The 20,176-nt window shown below is 34.7% G+C and overlaps 1 protein-coding gene across 1 annotated transcript in view; it reads left to right on the top strand.

Annotated features, from left to right (window-relative positions):
- Positions 1–11,699, top strand: part of VEGFC (vascular endothelial growth factor C) — a 357,502-nt gene extending 345,803 nt beyond the window's left edge. The window contains exons 5-7 of the mRNA XM_053703855.1: positions 4,558–4,667; positions 8,260–8,593; positions 11,171–11,699. Of these exons, the coding sequence (XP_053559830.1) occupies positions 4,558–4,667; positions 8,260–8,593; positions 11,171–11,285 (559 nt within the window). The 3' untranslated portion in view covers positions 11,286–11,699. The remainder of the gene's footprint in view (positions 1–4,557; positions 4,668–8,259; positions 8,594–11,170) is intronic.
- The last annotated feature ends 8,477 nt before the right edge of the window (positions 11,700–20,176 follow it).

Genomic DNA, 20,176 nt, shown 5'->3' with positions numbered 1-20,176 from the left:
GTGCATCTTACAAACTATTTATGAGGGTTCTGGCTTATGTAAGGGAAAACACAGCAACACATTTCTTGTAAAAAAACTAATGTTTTTAGCACATAAGCTAAAGACAATTAACCCATTAGCATCTAAATCTGAGGTATTCGTTACAATCAGGTAATGCCCTTAGGGCTTGCTTGATGTGATCTGTTACTAATTGTATTTAGAGAGGCTTTCCTTTATACTTTTGTAAATAGAAAGTACATTTAAAGAAGTAAACTGTCACCCCCATACACTTAAAGGGACAGTCTACTTCAAAATGTTATTGTTTAAAAAGATAGATAATCGCTTTTTTTACCCATTCCCCAGTTTTGCACAGCCAACATGGTTATATCAATATACTTTTTACCTCTGTGGTTGTCTTGTTTCTAAGGTTCTTCTTACAGCCCCATTATCACATGGCTATTTATTTATTATCTATTGACATACATTTTAGTCAGTTAGTGCTGTGTCCTGCACAACTCCACAGGAATAAGCACAATGTTATTTATATGGCACACATGAATTATCAGTCTCTTGTTGTTCAAAGCTAATAAAGTATGTGATAAGAGGCTATCTGTAGTGGCTTAGAAACAGGCAGACATTTAGAGGTTTAAATGTTATAAAGTATATTAATATATCAATCTTGGTTGTGCAAAGCTGGGGAATAGGTAGTACAGGTGTTATCTATCTTTTTAAACAATAACAATTTTTGTGTAGACTGTCCCTTTAACATACACACTTTAGCCATTTACCAACCTATCAAAAGTTGTCATGTGACTCCTGACACACTGCTGTGCATGCTGGGTCTATTTATGGGTTGCTGCCATATCGGCAGTAGGGAATGGAAACGTGTTTTCTTTAGATTTTAAATTTCAGTAATGTGAAGTCCTTTTAAATGTGTAGCTAAAAAAGTTACCTATTGTATTTATTTATCTATCTTTACTTTTATGTATGTTTAACCCCTTAACAACCAAGGACGTGCAGGGTACGTCCTCAAAAGAAAGTCAGTTAACGACCAAGGACGTACCCTGCACGTCCTCAGTCTGGAAAGCAGCTGGAAGCGATCCTGATCACTTCCAGCTGCTTTCCGGTTATTGCAGGATGCCTCGATGTCGAGGCATCCTGCAATAAAAAATTTTAGCCATCATTTTTTAGCCATCCTCTGCACCGGAGATCGGTGGCTATTTTCGTTGGTGGGGGGAGCCGGTATGGGAGGCGGGTGGCGGCCATCGATGGCCCTGCTGATCTGGAGGGGGGCCGGATCGGCGGGTTTGGCCGGGGGCGTGCACGTGCACGGGGGGGGCGGCGGCGGGTGCGTGCATGGGGAGGGAGCGGGTGGGAACCGCTACACTACAGAAAAAAAGTGTACAAATATGAAAAAATGGGGGAAAAATATATTTAAAAAAAACATCAGTTAGGTGGTGGGGGTTGGTCTGTGTGGTGGGGGAAGCTATACTACAGAAAAAACGGCAAAAAAATTTAAAAAAACATTTTTTTTTGCAAACTAGGTACTGGCAGACAGCTGCCAGTACCCAAGATGGTCCCCAATAAGGCAGAGGGGGAGGGTTAGAGAGCTGTTTTGGGGGGGATCAGGGAGGTTGGGGGCTAAGGGGGGATCCTACACAGTAGCATATGTAAAGACTTTCTGCCAGTACTTAAGATGGCGGGGACAATTGTGCGGTGGGGGAAGGAAGGGAGCTGTTTGAGAGGGATCAGTGGGTGGGAGGCTGATCTCTACACTAAAGCTAAAATTAACCCTGCAAGCTCCCTACAAACTACCTAATTAACCCCTTCTCTGCTAGCCATAATACACGTGTGATGCGCAGCAGTATTTAGCGGCCTTCTAATTACCAAAAAGCAACGCCAAAGTCATATATGTCTGCTATTTCTGAACAAAGGGGATCCCAGAGAATCATTTACAACCATTTGTGCCATAATTGCACAAGCTGTTTGTAAATAATGTCAGTGAGAAACCTAAAATTGTGAAAAATTTAGAGTTTTTTTTTTTTTATTTAATCGCATTTGGCGGTGAAATGGTGGCATGAAATATACCAAAATGGGCCTAGATCAATACTTGGGGTTGTCTACTACACTAAATCTAAAATTAACCCTAGAAGCTCCCTACATGCTCCCTAATTAACCCCTTCACTGCTGGGCATAATACACGTGTGATGCGCAGTGGCATTTAGCAGCCAAAAAGCAAAGCCAAAGCCATATATGTCTGCTATTTCTGAACAAAGGGGATCCCAGAGAAGCATCTACAACCATTTATGCTATAATTGCATAAGATGTTTGTAAATAATTTCAGTGAGAAACCTAAAGTTTGTGAAAAAATTTGTGAAAAAGTGAACAATTTTTTTTATTTGATCACATTTGGCGGGGAAATGGTGACATAAAATATATCAAAATGGGCCTAGATCAATACTTTGGGATGTCTTCTAAAAAAAAATATATACATGTCAATAGATATTCAGGGATTCCTGAAAGATATCAGTGCTCCAATGTAACTAGCGCTAATTTTGAAAAAAAGTGGTTTGGAAATAGCAAAGTGTTACTTGTATTTATGGCCCTTTAACTTGCAAAAAAAGCAAAGTACATGTAAACATTGGGTATTTATAAACTCAGGACAAAATTTAGAAACTATTTAGCATGGTTTTTTTTGGTGGTTGTAGATGTGTAACAGATTTTGGGGGTCAAAGTTAGAAAAAGTGTGTTTTTTTCCATTTTTTCCTCATATTTTATAAATTTTTTATAGTAAATTATAAGATATGATGAAAATAATGGTATCTTTTGAAAGTCCATTTAATGGCGAGAAAAACGGTATATAATATGTGTGGGTACAGTAAATGAGTAAGAGGAAAATTACAACTAAACACAAACACCGCAAAAATGTAAAAATAGCCTTGGTCCCAAACGGACAGAAATTGGAAAAGTGCTGTGGTAATTAAGGGGTTAAATAAAAAAAAATTATGTGTTGCTGCTGTTTTATGGGGGTTAATAAATAAATTGATACTTTTTCCATATTGTCCAATATATTTTTAATGTCTAATTATGTTATTTTTCATGAATTAATAGTTGAAAAGCTCTTTTGACATTTATTGTTCCTTAGACTAAATTGTGTCATTCTGAAATAGTTCTTTAAAGGGACAGTAAACTTATCTCCAAATAACTCTTGAATCAATGCTATACAAGTAAAAGCTTTTTACATAATATTACATAATATTACATTTTTTGTTTGTTTGTTTTAAAAACCTTCAATTAAAGGTACACTGTACTGTAAAATTGTTTTCGCACAAACACCGCTCAAAGGTTAGCAAGCAAAAGCTGATGTGCGCTAACTTCAGGAATTTGGACATTGCAACCTTGTTAAGTTATTCTTCTCATAGACTTCAACTGAGTGCGCAAACTGAAAAAAACTAACACGTATAGCTTGCGCACTAACCCAACAACGCTAGACTGCGCTAAGGTAAGGTAGTTATGAATATTTTACATTCCAATGTTCTTCATATAGAGGAAAATGTTCTTTTTATATAGCTGATAATTTTTTTGTAAAATTATATATCTTTACATATATATGTATATATTTATATAGGAATATCTGTTTAAAAATAAATAGAACATTTTCGCTTGTGTAAAGAACATTGGAATGTAAAATATGTACAGTACACACACAGTAAAAAAAAATTGTGCATGTTTTCATTTATTTAAGTGGAAAGGGCTCCAAGGTTAATATACATATGTATATATGTGAATGAATGAACCTGTCTCTCCCTTTCCCTACTGGGGTGCTACTGATTTGTGTTTACATAGCTTTTCTTTAGAGAATACAAGAGCATTCTTTTTTATGTATAGTTGGTGGTTAACAAGAAAAATTACCTATTTCAAATGAAAAAATATAAGTAAAGGAGGTATTTGTATTGTAAACAATTTAATAAATTCCAACAGCTGCTATGATGAATCATTGTGGACATGTTAACAGGGAGAACATTTTACAGTATTATGTCCCTTTAAGTTAAATCAGTTACAATTTGGAGAGCTTAAATTGAATTAAATAACTTACAATTTAATATAATTGCAAGATTATTTAAGAAAATTGCCAGCGTCTGTAGTTATTATAGTTTATAGTGGATTAGGGAATTCACATGCCATTATTGTTAAAAATCAAACTAAATAAAAAAAATAAATTAAAAAAAAGCATATTGGTTTTACAGTGCACTTTCGTTTATTAAACCTATTTAAAGAGTTTTAAGTTATCGCTCAAACCATTGTTTTACCTTCTTTATAATCTCATTCTCTCTGGGTCTTTATATAAAAGAGTAATCTAAATTACACAATGTCATTTTCCAGTAAATAATTGTGAAGTAAGTGATGAATTTAATAATTTCCATTTTAAAATATTTATTTTGATCAGCATTGTTTTCATTATTTACTTAAAAAGTCAGAATTTACATTGCAGCAAAAAAATGATTTTCATTTTTCCAGTCTATCTAGTATTCTAAAAATTGTTGTACAGTATTTATTTATCAAACATCTTTTTTACAGGTGCCAAGTAGCAAACAAGACATGTCCAAGAAATTACATATGGAATGATCACATGTGCAGATGTATAATTCAGCATGATTTTGATCTTTACTCAAATCCAGAAGAATTAGGTGAGATTCCAACATTATATAATTAAAATAAAAAAAAAAAGATTTATTATTTTGGTTTAATACATTGTGGCCTATTTATCATATGTCTGTCGGACCTGATCCAACAGTGCGGATCAGGTCCGACAGACATCTCTTAATGCGGAGAACAATACGCTCTCCGTATTCAGCATTGCACCAGCAGCTCTTGTGAACTGCTGGTGCAAAGCCGCCCCCTGCAGATTCGCGGCCAATAGACCGCCAGCAGGGAGGTGTCAATCAACCCGATCGTACTCGATCGGGTTGAATTCCGGCAATTCCTGTCCGCCTCATCAGAGCAGAGCTGCTTCATAACTGGTGTTTCTGGCGAGCCTACATATATATATTTATGTGTTTATGCAGCAAATTGCTCCACTTACCCCCCTTCGCTGTGAGAAACAGCATGAGAACAAGGGGCCAATTTATTAAAGTGCGAGGCGACATGATACGATGTAGCGTATCATGTCCGCCTCATAAGGATAAATGCAGACTGCATAAGCTGTCAGCATTTTTTCTTTGCACAAGCAGTTCTTGTGAACTACTTGTGCAATGCCTCCCCCTGCAGATTCGCGGCCAATCAGCCTCTAGCAGGGGGTGTCAATCAGCCCGATCGTAGGCGGACAAGTTATGGAGCAGCGTTCTTTAGACTGCTGCTTCATAACTGCTGTTTCCGGGGAGCCTGAAGGCTCGCGCGGAAACTGGGGCATCAAGCTCCATTCGGATGTTGGTTATTCGGCCCCCAAGGTTGTTTTTTTTGCCATTCAAGAATAAGGGAACTAACTATTTCTACACACATTATTTGTTTGATTTGTTTCAGAAGTTTAGAATATTCTACATGAATTAAGGCCTGAAGTGAAAATGGTTTTGTTAGGTTATATTATAAACTACTCAAGGAATAGAAATCACTATCTGTTAGCCTATCAACCACTAATTTGGTTAAGCATATCCAGTTGTATATTTCGAAATTGAAATATTTTGCATCAAATAAAGAAGTTTTGGAAGAATAACCATTTTAGCAAAGACTAATTTTACCGGATAATGATAAGGGGAGCAAACTACTACTCTATTTATAAAATATAGGAATATAATTCAGTGCAAATAGGTCTGCTAAAGATTTGTAAATCTTTATTTTCAGATATTTAAATGCATTACCCACTCTCTTAAAAGGTGTAGAGAAATTACTGGTTACTTTTGTTGAATCATAAAATCTCTGATTTATTCCTATTAATTTTGAATCCAGACAAAGATACAAAATCTTTCAGAATTTCTAAAACTTTTGGTAGGCTTTTGCTAGAATCTTCAAAGGTCAACAGCATGTCATCTGCATACAGAGTCAGTTTCACCTCCGAATCCCCAATTCTGATACCTTTTAGTTATTTTCTTAGTTTAATTGCCAAATGTTCTATTGCTATATTAAATAAGAAATGTGATAGGGGACACCCTTGATGTGTTCCGCTGCCTAACCTAAAATAAGATGATATTTCTTTGTTTATGAATAAGGCTGAGGCTGGTGAGTTATAAAGAAATGTTATATAATTAACAAAATTACAATTGAAACCAAAAATTGAAAGTGCTGTGAATAAATGGTCCCAATTGATTGAATCTAGCACTTTTTCGGCATCAAGTGTTAAAATTGCTTCTTCTTTATTCTTATAGGCATTTTTGCTTTGTTGATTCCAAAATAAGGTAATGACATTCAACACTTTACGAATATTAATGGATACTGTACGACCCTTCATAAAGACAGTTTGATCTGTGTTAATAATTTCTGGAAGAACATTTTGAAGTCTCTTAGATACAACGCTTGCCACAATTTTATAATCTATTTTCAGAATTGAGATTGGTCTGTATGCAGTAACATCTGTGCTAGCTTTTTCTGACTTAGATCTAAGTGTAATAATTGAGTCTATTGAAAATCTAGGTGAAAATGAAATATTAATTTTTTTGGTCTAGGAAATATAGATTAAATAATCTATGCAAAATTGGGATAACTTCTTCCTGCAGTACTTTATGTAATTTCACATGGAGAAGATCAAGACCCAGAGATTTATTTAACACTAGATTATTAATATTTTGGTAATTTATTTTTCTTCTAAAGGGTTTATTAAATTCTAACGCATCTGGGGTAATCTGTGGGATTGTTGTTTTTTTTTGCCAAAATGTGCTTTTGTTTCCCAGATTCACTTGTTTAGACCCATATAATTCTGAGTAATAAAACACAAATTTATCTGATTTCTTTTGTAGTAGTAAGGATTTTTCCTTCATGTATAATTGATATTATATGGTTTCTTTTTTTCTGCTCTTACTAGATTTTCTAATCATTTACTAGTGTTACTTCCAAATCTATAAAATGTCACCTTAATCCTTAAATCATTCTGGGAAGATTTTTCTTATATTTATAGCAGTTTTATATTTTTATAATCTTGTAAATATTTATTAATTGCGTTTCTTGTATTTTCCTTTTTTTCTTATTAAACTTTAACAGGTATGCAATTATTTCTCATTATAGAACCGCTTTACTGGTCTCCAAAAATAAGCCAATATTGTCTAGAGAATCTCCATTATTAGTTTTGAAATCTCTCCATTTTTCTCTCAAAAACTTTTTAAAAAGCATACTAGTAGCTAAGAATTTAGGTAACCAAAAGGAGGGTCTCTGCCAAGAGTTATTAGTTAATTGTAGACTTATGGGTGCATGATCTGATATAGTAATCGGTAGAATAGTACTTTCTTGGACTGAATTACAGAGTTTTGTATTTATTAAATATATATCAATTCTAGAATGGGTTTTGTGTACTTTTGAGATGCAAGTAAAACCTTTTTGGTCTGGATTTTTTAATCTCCAAATGTCTGCCACTTCCAGTGAACTAAAAAGTGAGAAAAATATTTTTGATTCTCTTTTACATTGTTAATATTGGGTTTATCCTTTGTTAAATTAAATCTATTTATAGGAACGTTAGGGACTATGTTAAAGTCTCCTCCTATAATTAGATTCAAGCCCGCTAAATCAATTATTTTAGTTTGTATTTTGTTCCAGAACTTAACATCAAAATGGTTGGGACCATAGATAGAACACATGACAGGTTTAACAATCCTAACCTTGGCACATATATCTTCCTAATTTGGAGTGTGTTATCTTATGTTTTCCACTGAAGCCAAACAATAGAAATGTTGTTAACACAATGACAGTTGCAAACCTTGTCATCTCTAGACTCTGGATTGGCTCCTTCAAATGAGGAAAAGGTGGGTGGAGTTTGGCAGCAAATTAGGTGTTTATCTGTTTAGACATTTCTAATAGGTTAACCTATTGGAAAACTGCAGAATAGTGTTTACTCTCCCTTAGCATTAAGATTAGTAAACATGGAGGAAGGGAGATAACTGATAAATCACATAAAGGAAGAGTAGGAAGGAAAACAAGGGGCATTACAAGGGGATAAGTGGAAAAAAAGATACAATATGTAAAAATGAACCCTCTTGCACAATTACTGAATTACTAGAAACCATTGTTTCCACAGAAAATATGTATTTCAGATACAGATAACATTTTTCACTATATTAAGTTTTTCTTGTTTTTTATTAGAACCTGCAGAGGACTTTCATGATATATGTGGACCAAACAAAGAACTTGATGAAGAAACCTGTCAATGCATCTGTAAAGGAGGTTTATTGCCTTCAAGCTGTGGCCCACATAAAGAATTAGATAGGACATCATGCCAGTGTGTTTGTAAAAATAAACTTCTTCAGACTTCATGTGGGCCCAACAGAGAATATGATGAAGAAAAATGCCAGTGCATGTGTAAGAAAACATGCCCAAAACATCAGCCACTGAATATAGCAAAGTGTGCATGTGAATGCACAGAATCTCCAAATAAATGTTTCCTTAAAGGAAAAAGATTTCACCATCAAACATGCAGGTAAGTGATACCGAACATTTTAAAGATGGTGGATAAGAGAACACTAAATATTCTTTGAATTATTCATAAATACAGTTCTATATTTACAATTACAAAAATTTGAATTGATTGTAAACATTCTAGAATGCTTCCAGCCTATGTATTTGCCGCCCCAAAAATTATTTTTAAAATGTTTATTACACTTTCTTAAAGGGCTAGATTAAATGTAGACTGTACTGTAAAATTATTTAATGGGCCATATTACAAGTGGAGCATTAATTAATGCTCCCGCTCAAGCGTTAATAGTGCTAGAAGTGAGCTTTTTGCACGCGTTGGGTTGCACTCGTATTAGGAGTTAAAAGTAAACTGTTTTTGCTCGGGTGCTAACCTGACAAGCGCAAAAAGCCGAAGTTAGAATATAGTTTGTGCATTCAAGTGTTCCCCATAGAAGTCAATAGTGAAAAAAAGTGGGGAAAAAACACCCCACTCTCGCTCAAACCTGATCGCATATTCTCATGTGCGCTAACCCGACATGAAAATATTTATATTTCACATTCTAATGTTCTTCATATAGAAGAAAATGTTCTATTTATTCATAAATAACTATTTCTACATATATCTGATGTTTTTTGTACCATATTTATCTATACCTATATATATATATATATATATATATAGATGATTATATATAGGTATGGATTTATACAGATATATATATATATATAGGAATACCTATTTATAAATACATAAAACATATTCTGCTATGTGCAGAACATTGGAATGACAAATATATACAGCAAATACATAGTTAAAACCTTTATTAGAAATGAATATTGCATAAATATGATTTTTCATGTTTTCATCTACTTAACTGCAAAGGGTTCAAATGCACACACATATAATATATATATATATATGTCTGTTTATGTGTACATATGTAATTATGTGTATATATGTCTGTAAATACATATATACACATATAAATACATAAATTCATATGTACACATATATAAATAAATATATATGTATATTTATATATATATATATATATATATATATATATATATACAGTATATATATATATATATATATACATACATATTTAGACATGTATATGTACTGTATATATGTCTATGTTTTTAAGAAATAATTTGTATTAGATGGTGTTAGTTATTATGAGTGTAACTGTACTTTGTAATGTATTTTTGATGGGTTTTGTGCAACTTTTTTGTTTTGCAAAACAGTTAACCAGAGCTCTGAAATTGTGGTAATCATTTTAGCGTAAATCGCGATTGCCCTCAAGCGTTCGCATTTGCTTTCAACTTGTAATACCAGCAGTATGCCAGACGAGCGCAAGCACCCACGATAAACCCTTTATAGCTCGTGCTCATAATCTGGCCCAATGTATTTTCAATACCTTGTTATACCAGCTGCAGTGTATTAAATGTATGGAAAATTGCTCTTTTAGGTTTATCTTATGTTGTGGAATAACTGTTTTTGCTCATAGAAACCACAACCCATTTAAAGGAGCTAAGTTTCCAGAAATAGCAGACATCCTTTTTCTCTCACTTGCTATTCTTCTCTTATCTCAATACTTAGAGAGAGCAATTGAAAATTAGATTTAATTTCAGTGCCCATCTCTCCCACCCCAATGGGCTGCTGCTACCTTTTGTTTGCATATCTTTTCTTAAGAGAATACAAAAATATTAACATTTTTAGTATAAGTGGTGGTTTCAACATTCAAAAACAGCTATTAGAAATGACAAAATAAAGGTAAATGTGCTGTTTGCAAACAATTTAGAACACTTCAGCAGAGATAATTGAGGAGGTTTTAAAGAAGAGAAAATATTAGAGTACAATGTCCTTTTAGCTGACTTAACTTCCATCTAAACAAAATGTTATGAGTTGAGATCCAATAACTATGTAAGTCTTAAAGGAACTTAAACTGTATTCTGCACATAAGCATATCATTTATCCACATTTAAGCACTGATTAGAGTATTTACCTGTAATTTTGTTATCACAATTAAAAATGAGTTGCAATTCAAAAGCAGTTCAGGAATGTACCCTTTAAAAGTCTGGTAAAATTAATGTTTCAAGTTCCCTTGCAATGGCCAATTAGGGACAGATGTAAATGAGCTTTTACTATGATCAAGCAGTTACTTTGCAGAATGCTGCAGGGCCAGTTACATTTCACCATATAATGTAATCACTCATACTTCTCTGAAGGAGTGGAAAAGCAGGCTTTTCTGGGGGTATTTTGGAGGAAAATCAGTTAATATATATTGAAATGTTTTTTTCATAACTAAAATTGTCAAGATAGGTTGGAAAAAGTTTGTTGCAATAAATACAGATAACAGTATTATATTATATTATATAATATTAATAATTTTGTTTTTTATCTCAGCACGGTTAAAAAAGTTTTTTTTTGTTTTTTTATGGAAAACTACAACAAGGGAAGTTTCCTATTTATTCAAATATTTCACAATTTGATGGCTTTATAATCCTTTAATGTAGATAATGAGAAAGGATATTTGCAGCAATGAACTATGACTGACATATGTTAAAGTCTTTTTAATATTTATTCTATTTTTTCCAGCTGTTACAGACCACCATGTCAAACTCGACCGAAACGTTGTGAATCTGGATTTTATTACAGTGAAGAGGTTTGTCGCTGTGTACCAACATATTGGAAAAGGCCACACATGAGCTAATTTTTTAACAGTGTCTGAAATATGCACATACACCTCCGGAAAAAGCAAAGAAACATTTTTTTTCTAAATTTCAAATATACTTTTACGTAAAAAAAAAAAAACATTCAAAGTAAAGACACAAATATATTGTGCTTGGCATGAAGATGTGGAAAACATTTTTGAAGGTTTCCAGAGGCTTATGTGACTCGTTTTAAGGACTGAACAGGACTTTTCTGTTAATGACCACGAAGTCTCTGGGGTTTTTTGTAATTTTTATTAAGTAAATGACTATATAATTTATTTCCAGTAAAAAAAAATATTGTTCAACATTCCTGTTTATAGCAGCATTCCTGTGATCAATATTTTTAGACCATGTAAAATATGTTTTAAAAAAACAACAAAAGTGTATAATAAAGTGATAACACTTTTCATTAAGATTGCATTAACAACTGAATATTGAAATGAGCTTCAGTATTTTGAAAATTTCTTTTATACATATTTAAGTATATTGAGCTTTTTTAAAACTCTTGAATTTTGAGAAGTAAACATTTATATTTCAATTTCAAATACAAAAAAAGCCTCAGTGAATTTTTTGGACTTAGCTATTTTTTTTTTTAAATGGAAATTAAACACAAAAATAAATTTCATGCTCCTCTCTCTGATTATGGGTGCAGCCATTTTGAAACTTAGGTTCCAATGCAGGTATCTGAAGGAGAGTTGCTGCACAAGTGCAAACACGTCAGTACTGGAAAGCAGTAAAAACAGATTTCAACATTGTGGCACCCATGAATAGAGAGAGGCTGGGGATAACTTCAATACTATACTTATTAAATGTATTTATTGTTTAACGTCTCTTTTTAAGCTGTTTTTTTAATTTAATAAAGGATACACATCAGATGGCAAGTTTTCTAGGATTTAAATTCTCTAACATGAATTGAAAGAAATATATATTTTTTTACAAATATGTTGCCATCAGTTTTTGCAAAGGAATAATGTTTAAAAGGTTTATCATATACTAAGTTACAATACCACATTTCCCTTAGCAGATTTAACATAAAAAGGATTTCCTAAAACTGTGACTTGTGCTTACTACGTTAATAAGTCAGATAATGAGAATTGAAATGCATGAAGTAGCTAGGGTGATTTGGTACAGTCAGTCTGGGCTATGTGAGTTTAGATAGAAGTGTTCCTTTTAAATGATTGAATTTCCTTGTAGTAGTTCTCTATAGTTTTATTTATTACTACTATTTCAGGGAAAGCATATTTTCATGCAGAAAACAATGCTAAGCATTTTGACAATGATTTATAAATTATGTTAAATACATTTTAAGTTCTAAAAAAATAATTTGTATTGCCAATGCTAGAAACAGTTAAAGATGCAATTATAAATTATATGCAATTATAAACAACATTCCAGTTTACTTCTATTATCTAATTTGCTTTGTTCTCGTGGCATCATTGGTAGAAAAGCATACATAGGTACGCTCAGGAACAACAATGCACTATTGGCTACACGTATATGTCTTTTGTCATCTGAATCATGAAAGAAAAGTTTTGGGTTTCATGTCCCTTTAAGAAACATATCTCCAAATGTATTCAAAATAGTTATATGTTTGGAGCAGGATTTTATATATATATATATATATATATATATATATATATATATATATATATATATATATATAGGTATCCAAAACACCAGATCTCGCCCTCAGAGGAAAACTGCCTCTGATGAAGGAGGCAAGACCTCCGAAAACTTTACAGGAATAAAGTAACTTGATTGTGAAAGTCCTGAGAGTGCATTTTTTCTGGCTACTATATATATATATATACTGTAATTATACTGTATATATATAAACGAAAGGAAGAGTCCAGACGAAAAAGCTCAAAGCTAAGTGGTCTTTGTTATATTAAAAGTATCTCAGTATAGCAAAAAAAATGGCATAAAAATGGCTATGAATGTGGGCCATAAGGAGGGCTGGGGTGGGCGTCTATATATATATATAAAGAGTGCTAATTAATGTAGCCCAGAATTAATTTGGTGCTTTTGTACTTAAATCTTGAGACTGGTTTGAGCATTTTACGGCATTAATCTTTTCTTTGATTTCAAGCATAGATAATGTCATATATTGTAATACATTTTAAGGGACAAAGCCACCCAAAATGTAACTGGATGTTTTTAAACAGTATTAATTGTGCTAGATGTTTTTAATGAATAATTATTTGGATGCATTTCTCTCTTTCTCTCTCTCTCTCTCTCTCTCTCTCTCTCTGTTTCTCTCTCTCTCTCCCCCCTCTCTCTCTCCCCCCTCTCTCTCTCCCCCCTCTCTCTACCCCCCTCTCTCTACCCCACCCTCTCTCTCTGCACCCCTCTCTATAATCACAAAGATTATTTTAAACAGCTCGAAAACAAATTAACACATTTGGAGCCACATGTGTCTATTTAAAGTTACAGAGGCAAGGCTATGTATGAATTATAAAATTTAGCAAAACAACAGTATAGTTCACTACATAGCTAGTTTTTAATAAGATTAAACATGTATTCAAATATGTTTTGAGTTACTGCGTCGGATAATGATATTTTACATAAAATTAGTATTCTACATCCTCAGCAAAAATAGTTGACATTGCCTATTCAATATTTGAATGGCAGATACCAAGAGGTTCTCTATAAGGAACACTGTAATGTTCTCAGCAGCTATAGATGAGATTTAATTCTCTGCTGCCTTAGATTGGTTCTTAATTCTGCTCCATATATTTGCAGAAACATATGGATTCTGCGGTGCTCAAAAAAATTATTACCTATGCAACAATTTTAAGGAGCTCAGAGGATAAGAATCAAAGAAAATTGTACACACATGTAAACTTTTTTGTTTAATTTTTGTAATTATAATAACATAAAATCAAAATATTTGTTAAGTATTTAATGTACAGTGTGAGTCATTTTAAAGAACAGATGTTCAACATTTTTATCATGCATTTAAAAGTGTTTTAAAAATTATATACATTTTTATTAGGACATATGTACAAAAATGTCTGTTGTTATATGCTGCACAATATAAAGTAAGCTCAGGGAAATCATCTGTGTTTTGTTGTATTACTTTTTTTTTTGTTACTTAGTTTGTGCATGAAAATAATACAACTAAAATGCAACACTTATGGCTTCCTACAGGGAACAGTTATTTTACATTGGGTTATATGAGAACTATACTTTCCTGTTAAAACTTTTTTGAATATTTCAAATTTCACATTATTTTAAGTTTAAAAATACAATATTTCTAGTGATTAAAACATTCTCTCTTAAACACATGATAGAAAATGTTTAACTTACTGTCTCTTTAATTTTATGTAGATAATAGCTCCATAAAGGGCGTGTGAATATATTTAAGTCGCAGTGTTTGTTTTTCTATTACTACTACATGCTTGATGTTATGTTAAAAACAGTCTAAATATATCTTGCCAAGTCATCAGTTGTTTTTCCGTGACTCATAAGTTTTAAAATAATAAAACTGAATTTATTTAAATCAAACAAAAAAGCTGTCGTCATTTATTATTCTTTATATGTTTATATATTATGTTGTAATAGTTCTTCAAATAGTGATTTGACTTTACTTTTTTTCCCTCTTTTTTAAATAATGAACTGAGTGGGAAAAAATATAAGGGCAGTAAAATCAAAATTATTTTTAGTGATTTATACAGAGCATGCTATTCAAAAAACTTCCAATTTATATATATTATCAAATTTGCTTGATAATAGAAGTAAATTGGGAAATTGTTTAAAATATCATGCCATCTAAATCATGAAAGATGAATTTTGGCTTTACTGATCATTTAATTATAGTATTAAAATGATATGGAAGTCATATAATATAGGAACATTAAACACTAAATACATTTTATAAGCATAGTATTGAGATAGGGTTGCCACCTAGCCGATATATTAACAACATGGCAGGTATTTTTAAGCTTCAGTTCAATGTATAATAAACAATAAGTTAAAAAAAATGAAGGTCCTATCATGGCAAAACTTAGTCATTGAGGCCTATTTATCAAGCCGTCAACTGTGCTGCATTCGCCGGCACCAATACGCTCGCCTGACATCGCCTAACATCGCTGCCGCAGACCTGAATACGCTATTTCATATTTAACAAAAAAGCTGTCAAAAAGCCGCGCACCAATTACGGGGCAATGAGCAGCGGACTGTTGTTAACTAACAGTCATCAATCTCTGGCTTTTTCACAGCTTTATTTGTATACTGTCACTAAGCACCGCCACTATACTAAACTGTTTAACCCCTATCCTGCCGCTCCCGGAGCCCACTGCCACTCTAAAAAAATTATTAACCCCTATTCCGCCGCTCCCGGAGCCCACCGCAACCTACATTATGTTATTAACCCCTAATCTGCTGCCCCTACACCGCCGCCACCTACATTATGTTATTAACCCCTATCCCGCCGCTCCCGGAGCCCACCGCAACTAAATAAAGTTATTAACCCATATCCCGCTGCTCCCGGAGCCCACCGCAATTAAATGTATTAACCCCTAAACCACCAGCCCCCCACATCCCCATAAACTAAATTAACCTATTAACCCCTAAACCTAACAACCCGCTAACTTTATATTAAATATTAACTCATCCCTATCTTATAATAAATTTAAACTTACCTTTAAAATTACATTAAACTATATTAAATTAATAATTAACCTACCCTAACTATTATACTAAAATTACATTAAACTATATTAAACTAATAATTAATCTACCCTATTATACTAAAATTACATTAAACTATATTAAACTAATAATTAATCTACCCTATTATACTAAAATTACATTAAACTATATTAAACTAATAATTAATCTACCCTAACTATTATTCTAAAATTACATTTAACTATATTAAACTAATAATTAATCTACCCTAACTTTTATACTAAAATTACATTAAACTACAAATTAAATTAACTATATTATATATTTAAACACCTAACCCTACTCAAATAATTAAAATCTACACTAAAAAATGACTAAGTTACAAAAACTAACAACTAAGTTACAAAAAATAACAAACACTAAGTTACACAAAAAAATAAACACTAAGGCCTAGATTTGGAGTTCGGCGGTAAAAGGGCTGTTAACGCTCTGCGGGCTTTTTTCTGGCCGCACCATAAAATTAACTCTGGTATCGAGAGTTCAAACAAATGCTGCGTTAGGCTCCAAAAAAGGAGCGTAGAGCATTTTTACCGCAAAAGCAACTCTCGATACCAGAGTTGCTTACGGACGCGGCCGGCCTCAAAAACGTGCTCGTGCACGATTCCCCCATAGGAAACAATGGGGCTGTTTGAGCTGAAAAAAAACCTAACACCTGCAAAAAAGCAGCGTTCAGCTCCTAACGCAGCCCCATTGTTTGCTATGGGGAAACACTTCCTACGTCTGCACCTAACACTCTAACATGTACCCCGAGTCTAAACACCCCTAGCCTTACACTTATTAACCCCTAATCTGCCGCCCCCGCTATCGCTGACCCCTGCATATTTTTTTAAACCCCTAATCTGCCGCTCCGTAAACCGCCGCCACCTACGTTATCCCTATGTACCCCTAATCTGCTACCCCTAACACCGCCGACCCCTATATTATATTTATTAACCCCTAACCTGCCCCCCACAACGTCGCCGACACCTGCCTACACTTATTAACCCCTAATCTGCCGAGCGGACCTGAGCGCTACTATAATAAAGTTATTAACCCCTAATCCGCCTCACTAACCCTATCATAAATAGTATTAACCCCTAATCTGCCCTCCCTAACATCGCCGACACCTAACTTCAATTATTAACCCCTAATCTTCCGATCGGAGCTCACCGCTATTCTAATAAATGGATTAACCCCTAAAGCTAAGTCTAACCCTAACACTAACACCCCCCTAAGTTAAATATAATATTTATCTAACGAAATAAATTAACTCTTATTAAATAACTTATTCCTATTTAAAGCTAAATACTTACCTGTAAAATAAATCCTAATATAGCTACAATATAAATTATAATTATATTATAGCTATTTTAGGATTAATATTTATTTCTCCAACATAGGTGTGTCCGGTCCACGGCGTCATCCTTACTTGTGGGATATTCTCTTCCCCAACAGGAAATGGCAAAGAGCCCAGCAAAGCTGGTCACATGATCCCTCCTAGGCTCCGCCTACCCCAGTCATTCTCTTTGCCGTTGTACAGGCAACATCTCCACGGAGATGGCTTAAAGTTGTTTCTAACAAAAACATTAACCAGGAGATTATCGTACCTTCTCTGTGTCTGAAACCAGTTTCGAAGAAGGAACGTTTGTTGCACAATTTGGATGTTGTTCGCGCTCTAAAATTCTATTTAGACGCTACAAAGGATTTTAGACAAACATCTTCCTTGTTTGTTGTTTATTCCGGTAAAAGGAGAGGTCAAAAAGCAACTTCTACCTCTCTCTCTTTTTGGATTAAAAGCATCATCAGATTGGCTTACGAGACTGCCGGACGGCAGCCTCCCGAAAGAATCACAGCTCATTCCACTAGGGCTGTGGCTTCCACATGGGCCTTCAAGAACGAGGCTTCTGTTGATCAGATATGTAGGGCAGCGACTTGGTCTTCACTGCACACTTTTACCAAATTTTACAAGTTTGATACTTTTGCTTCTTCTGAGGCTATTTTTGGGAGAAAGGTTTTGCAAGCCGTGGTGCCTTCCATCTAGGTGACCTGATTTGCTCCCTCCCATCATCCGTGTCCTAAAGCTTTGGTATTGGTTCCCACAAGTAAGGATGACGCCGTGGACCGGACACACCTATGTTGGAGAAAACAGAATTTATGTTTACCTGATAAATTACTTTCTCCAACGGTGTGTCCGGTCCACGTCCCGCCCTGGTTTTTTAATCAGGTCTGATAATTTATTTTCTTTAACTACAGTCACCACGGTATCATATGGTTTCTCCTATGCAAATATTCCTCCTTAACGTCGGTCGAATGACTGGGGTAGGCGGAGCCTAGGAGGGATCATGTGACCAGCTTTGCTGGGCTCTTTGCCATTTCCTGTTGGGGAAGAGAATATCCCACAAGTAAGGATGACGCCGTGGACCGGACACACCGTTGGAGAAAGTAATTTATCAGGTAAACATAAATTCTGTTTTTACAGGCAACTTTGTAATTATTTTAACCAGGTACAATAGCTATTAAATAGTTAAGAACTATTTAATAGTTACCTAGTTAAAATAATAACAAATTTACCTGTAAAATAAATCCTAACCTAAGTTATAATTAAACCTAACACTACCCTATCAATAAAATAATTAAATAAACTACCTACAATTACCTACAATTAACCTAACACTACACTATCAATAAATTAATTAAACACAATTCCTACAAATAAATACAATTAAATAAACTAGCTAAAGTACAAAAAATAAAAAAGAACTAAGTTACAGAAAATAAAAAAATATTTACAAACATAAGAAAAATATTACAACAATTTTAAACTAATTACACCTACTCTAAGCCCCCTAATAAAATAACAAAGCCCCCCAAAATAAAAAATTCCCTACCCTATTCTAAATTAAAAAAGTTACAAGCTCTTTTACCTTACCAGCCCTGAACAGGGCCCTTTGCGGGGCATGCCCCAAGAATTTCAGCTCTTTTGCCTGTAAAAAAAAATAAAAAATACCCCCCCCCCAACATTACAACCCACCACCCACATACCCCTAATCTAACCCAAACCCCCCTTAAATAAACCTAACACTAAGCCCCTGAAGATCTTCCTACCTTGTCTTCACCATCCAGGTATCACCGATCCGTCCTGGCTCCAAGATCTTCATCCAACCCAAGCGGGGGTTGGCGATCCATAATCCGGTCCAGAAGAGGCTCCAAAGTCTTCCTCCTATCCGGCAAGAAGAGGACATCCGGACCGGCAAACATCTTCTCCAAGCGGCATCTTCGATCTTCTTCCATCCGGAGCGAAGCGGCAGGATCCTGAAGACCTCCAGCGCGGAACATCCATCCGGACCGACGACTGAACGACGAATGACTGTTCCTTTAAGGGACGTCATCCAAGATGGCGTCCCTCGAATTCCGATTGGCTGATAGGATTCTATCAGCCAATCGGAATTAAGGTAGGAATTTTCTGATTGGCTGATGGAATCAGCCAATCAGAATCAAGTTCAATCCGATTGGCTGATCCAATCAGCCAATCAGATTGAGCTCGCATTCTATTGGCTGTTCCGATCAGCCAATAGAATGCGAGCTCAATCTGATTGGCTGATTGGATCGGCCAATCGGATTGAACTAGATTCTGATTGGCTGATTCCATCAGCCAATCAGAAAATTCCTACCTTAATTCCGATTGGCTGATAGAATCCTATCAGCCAATCGGAATTCGAGGGACGCCATCTTGGATGACGTCCCTTAAAGGAACAGTCATTCGTCGTTCAGTCGTCGGTCCGGATGGATGTTCCACGCTGGAGGTCTTCAGGATCCTGCCGCTTTGCTCCGGATGGAAGAAGATCGAAGATGCCGCTTGGAGAAGATGTTTGCCGGTCCGGATGTCCTCTTCTTGCCGGATAGGAGGAAGACTTTGGAGCCTCTTCTGGACCGGATTATGGATCGCCAACCCCCGCTTGGGTTGGATGAAGATCTTGGAGCCAGGACGGATCGGTGATACCTGGATGGTGAAGACAAGGTAGGAAGATCTTCAGGGGCTTAGTGTTAGGTTTATTTAAGGGGGGTTTGGGTTAGATTAGGGGTATGTGGGTGGTGGGTTGTAATGTTGGGGGGGGGGGTATTGTATGTTTTTTTTTACAGGCAAAAGAGCTGAAATTCTTGGGGCATGCCCCGCAAAGGGCCCTGTTCAGGGCTGGTAAGGTAAAAGAGCTTGTAACTT

The sequence above is a fragment of the Bombina bombina genome, chromosome 2, assembly GCF_027579735.1.
Source record: "Bombina bombina isolate aBomBom1 chromosome 2, aBomBom1.pri, whole genome shotgun sequence".
Lineage (NCBI taxonomy): Eukaryota > Metazoa > Chordata > Amphibia > Anura > Bombinatoridae > Bombina > Bombina bombina.
The sequence above is the reverse complement of the archived record's forward strand: the minus strand, read 5'-3'. Positions and strand labels throughout refer to the sequence as shown.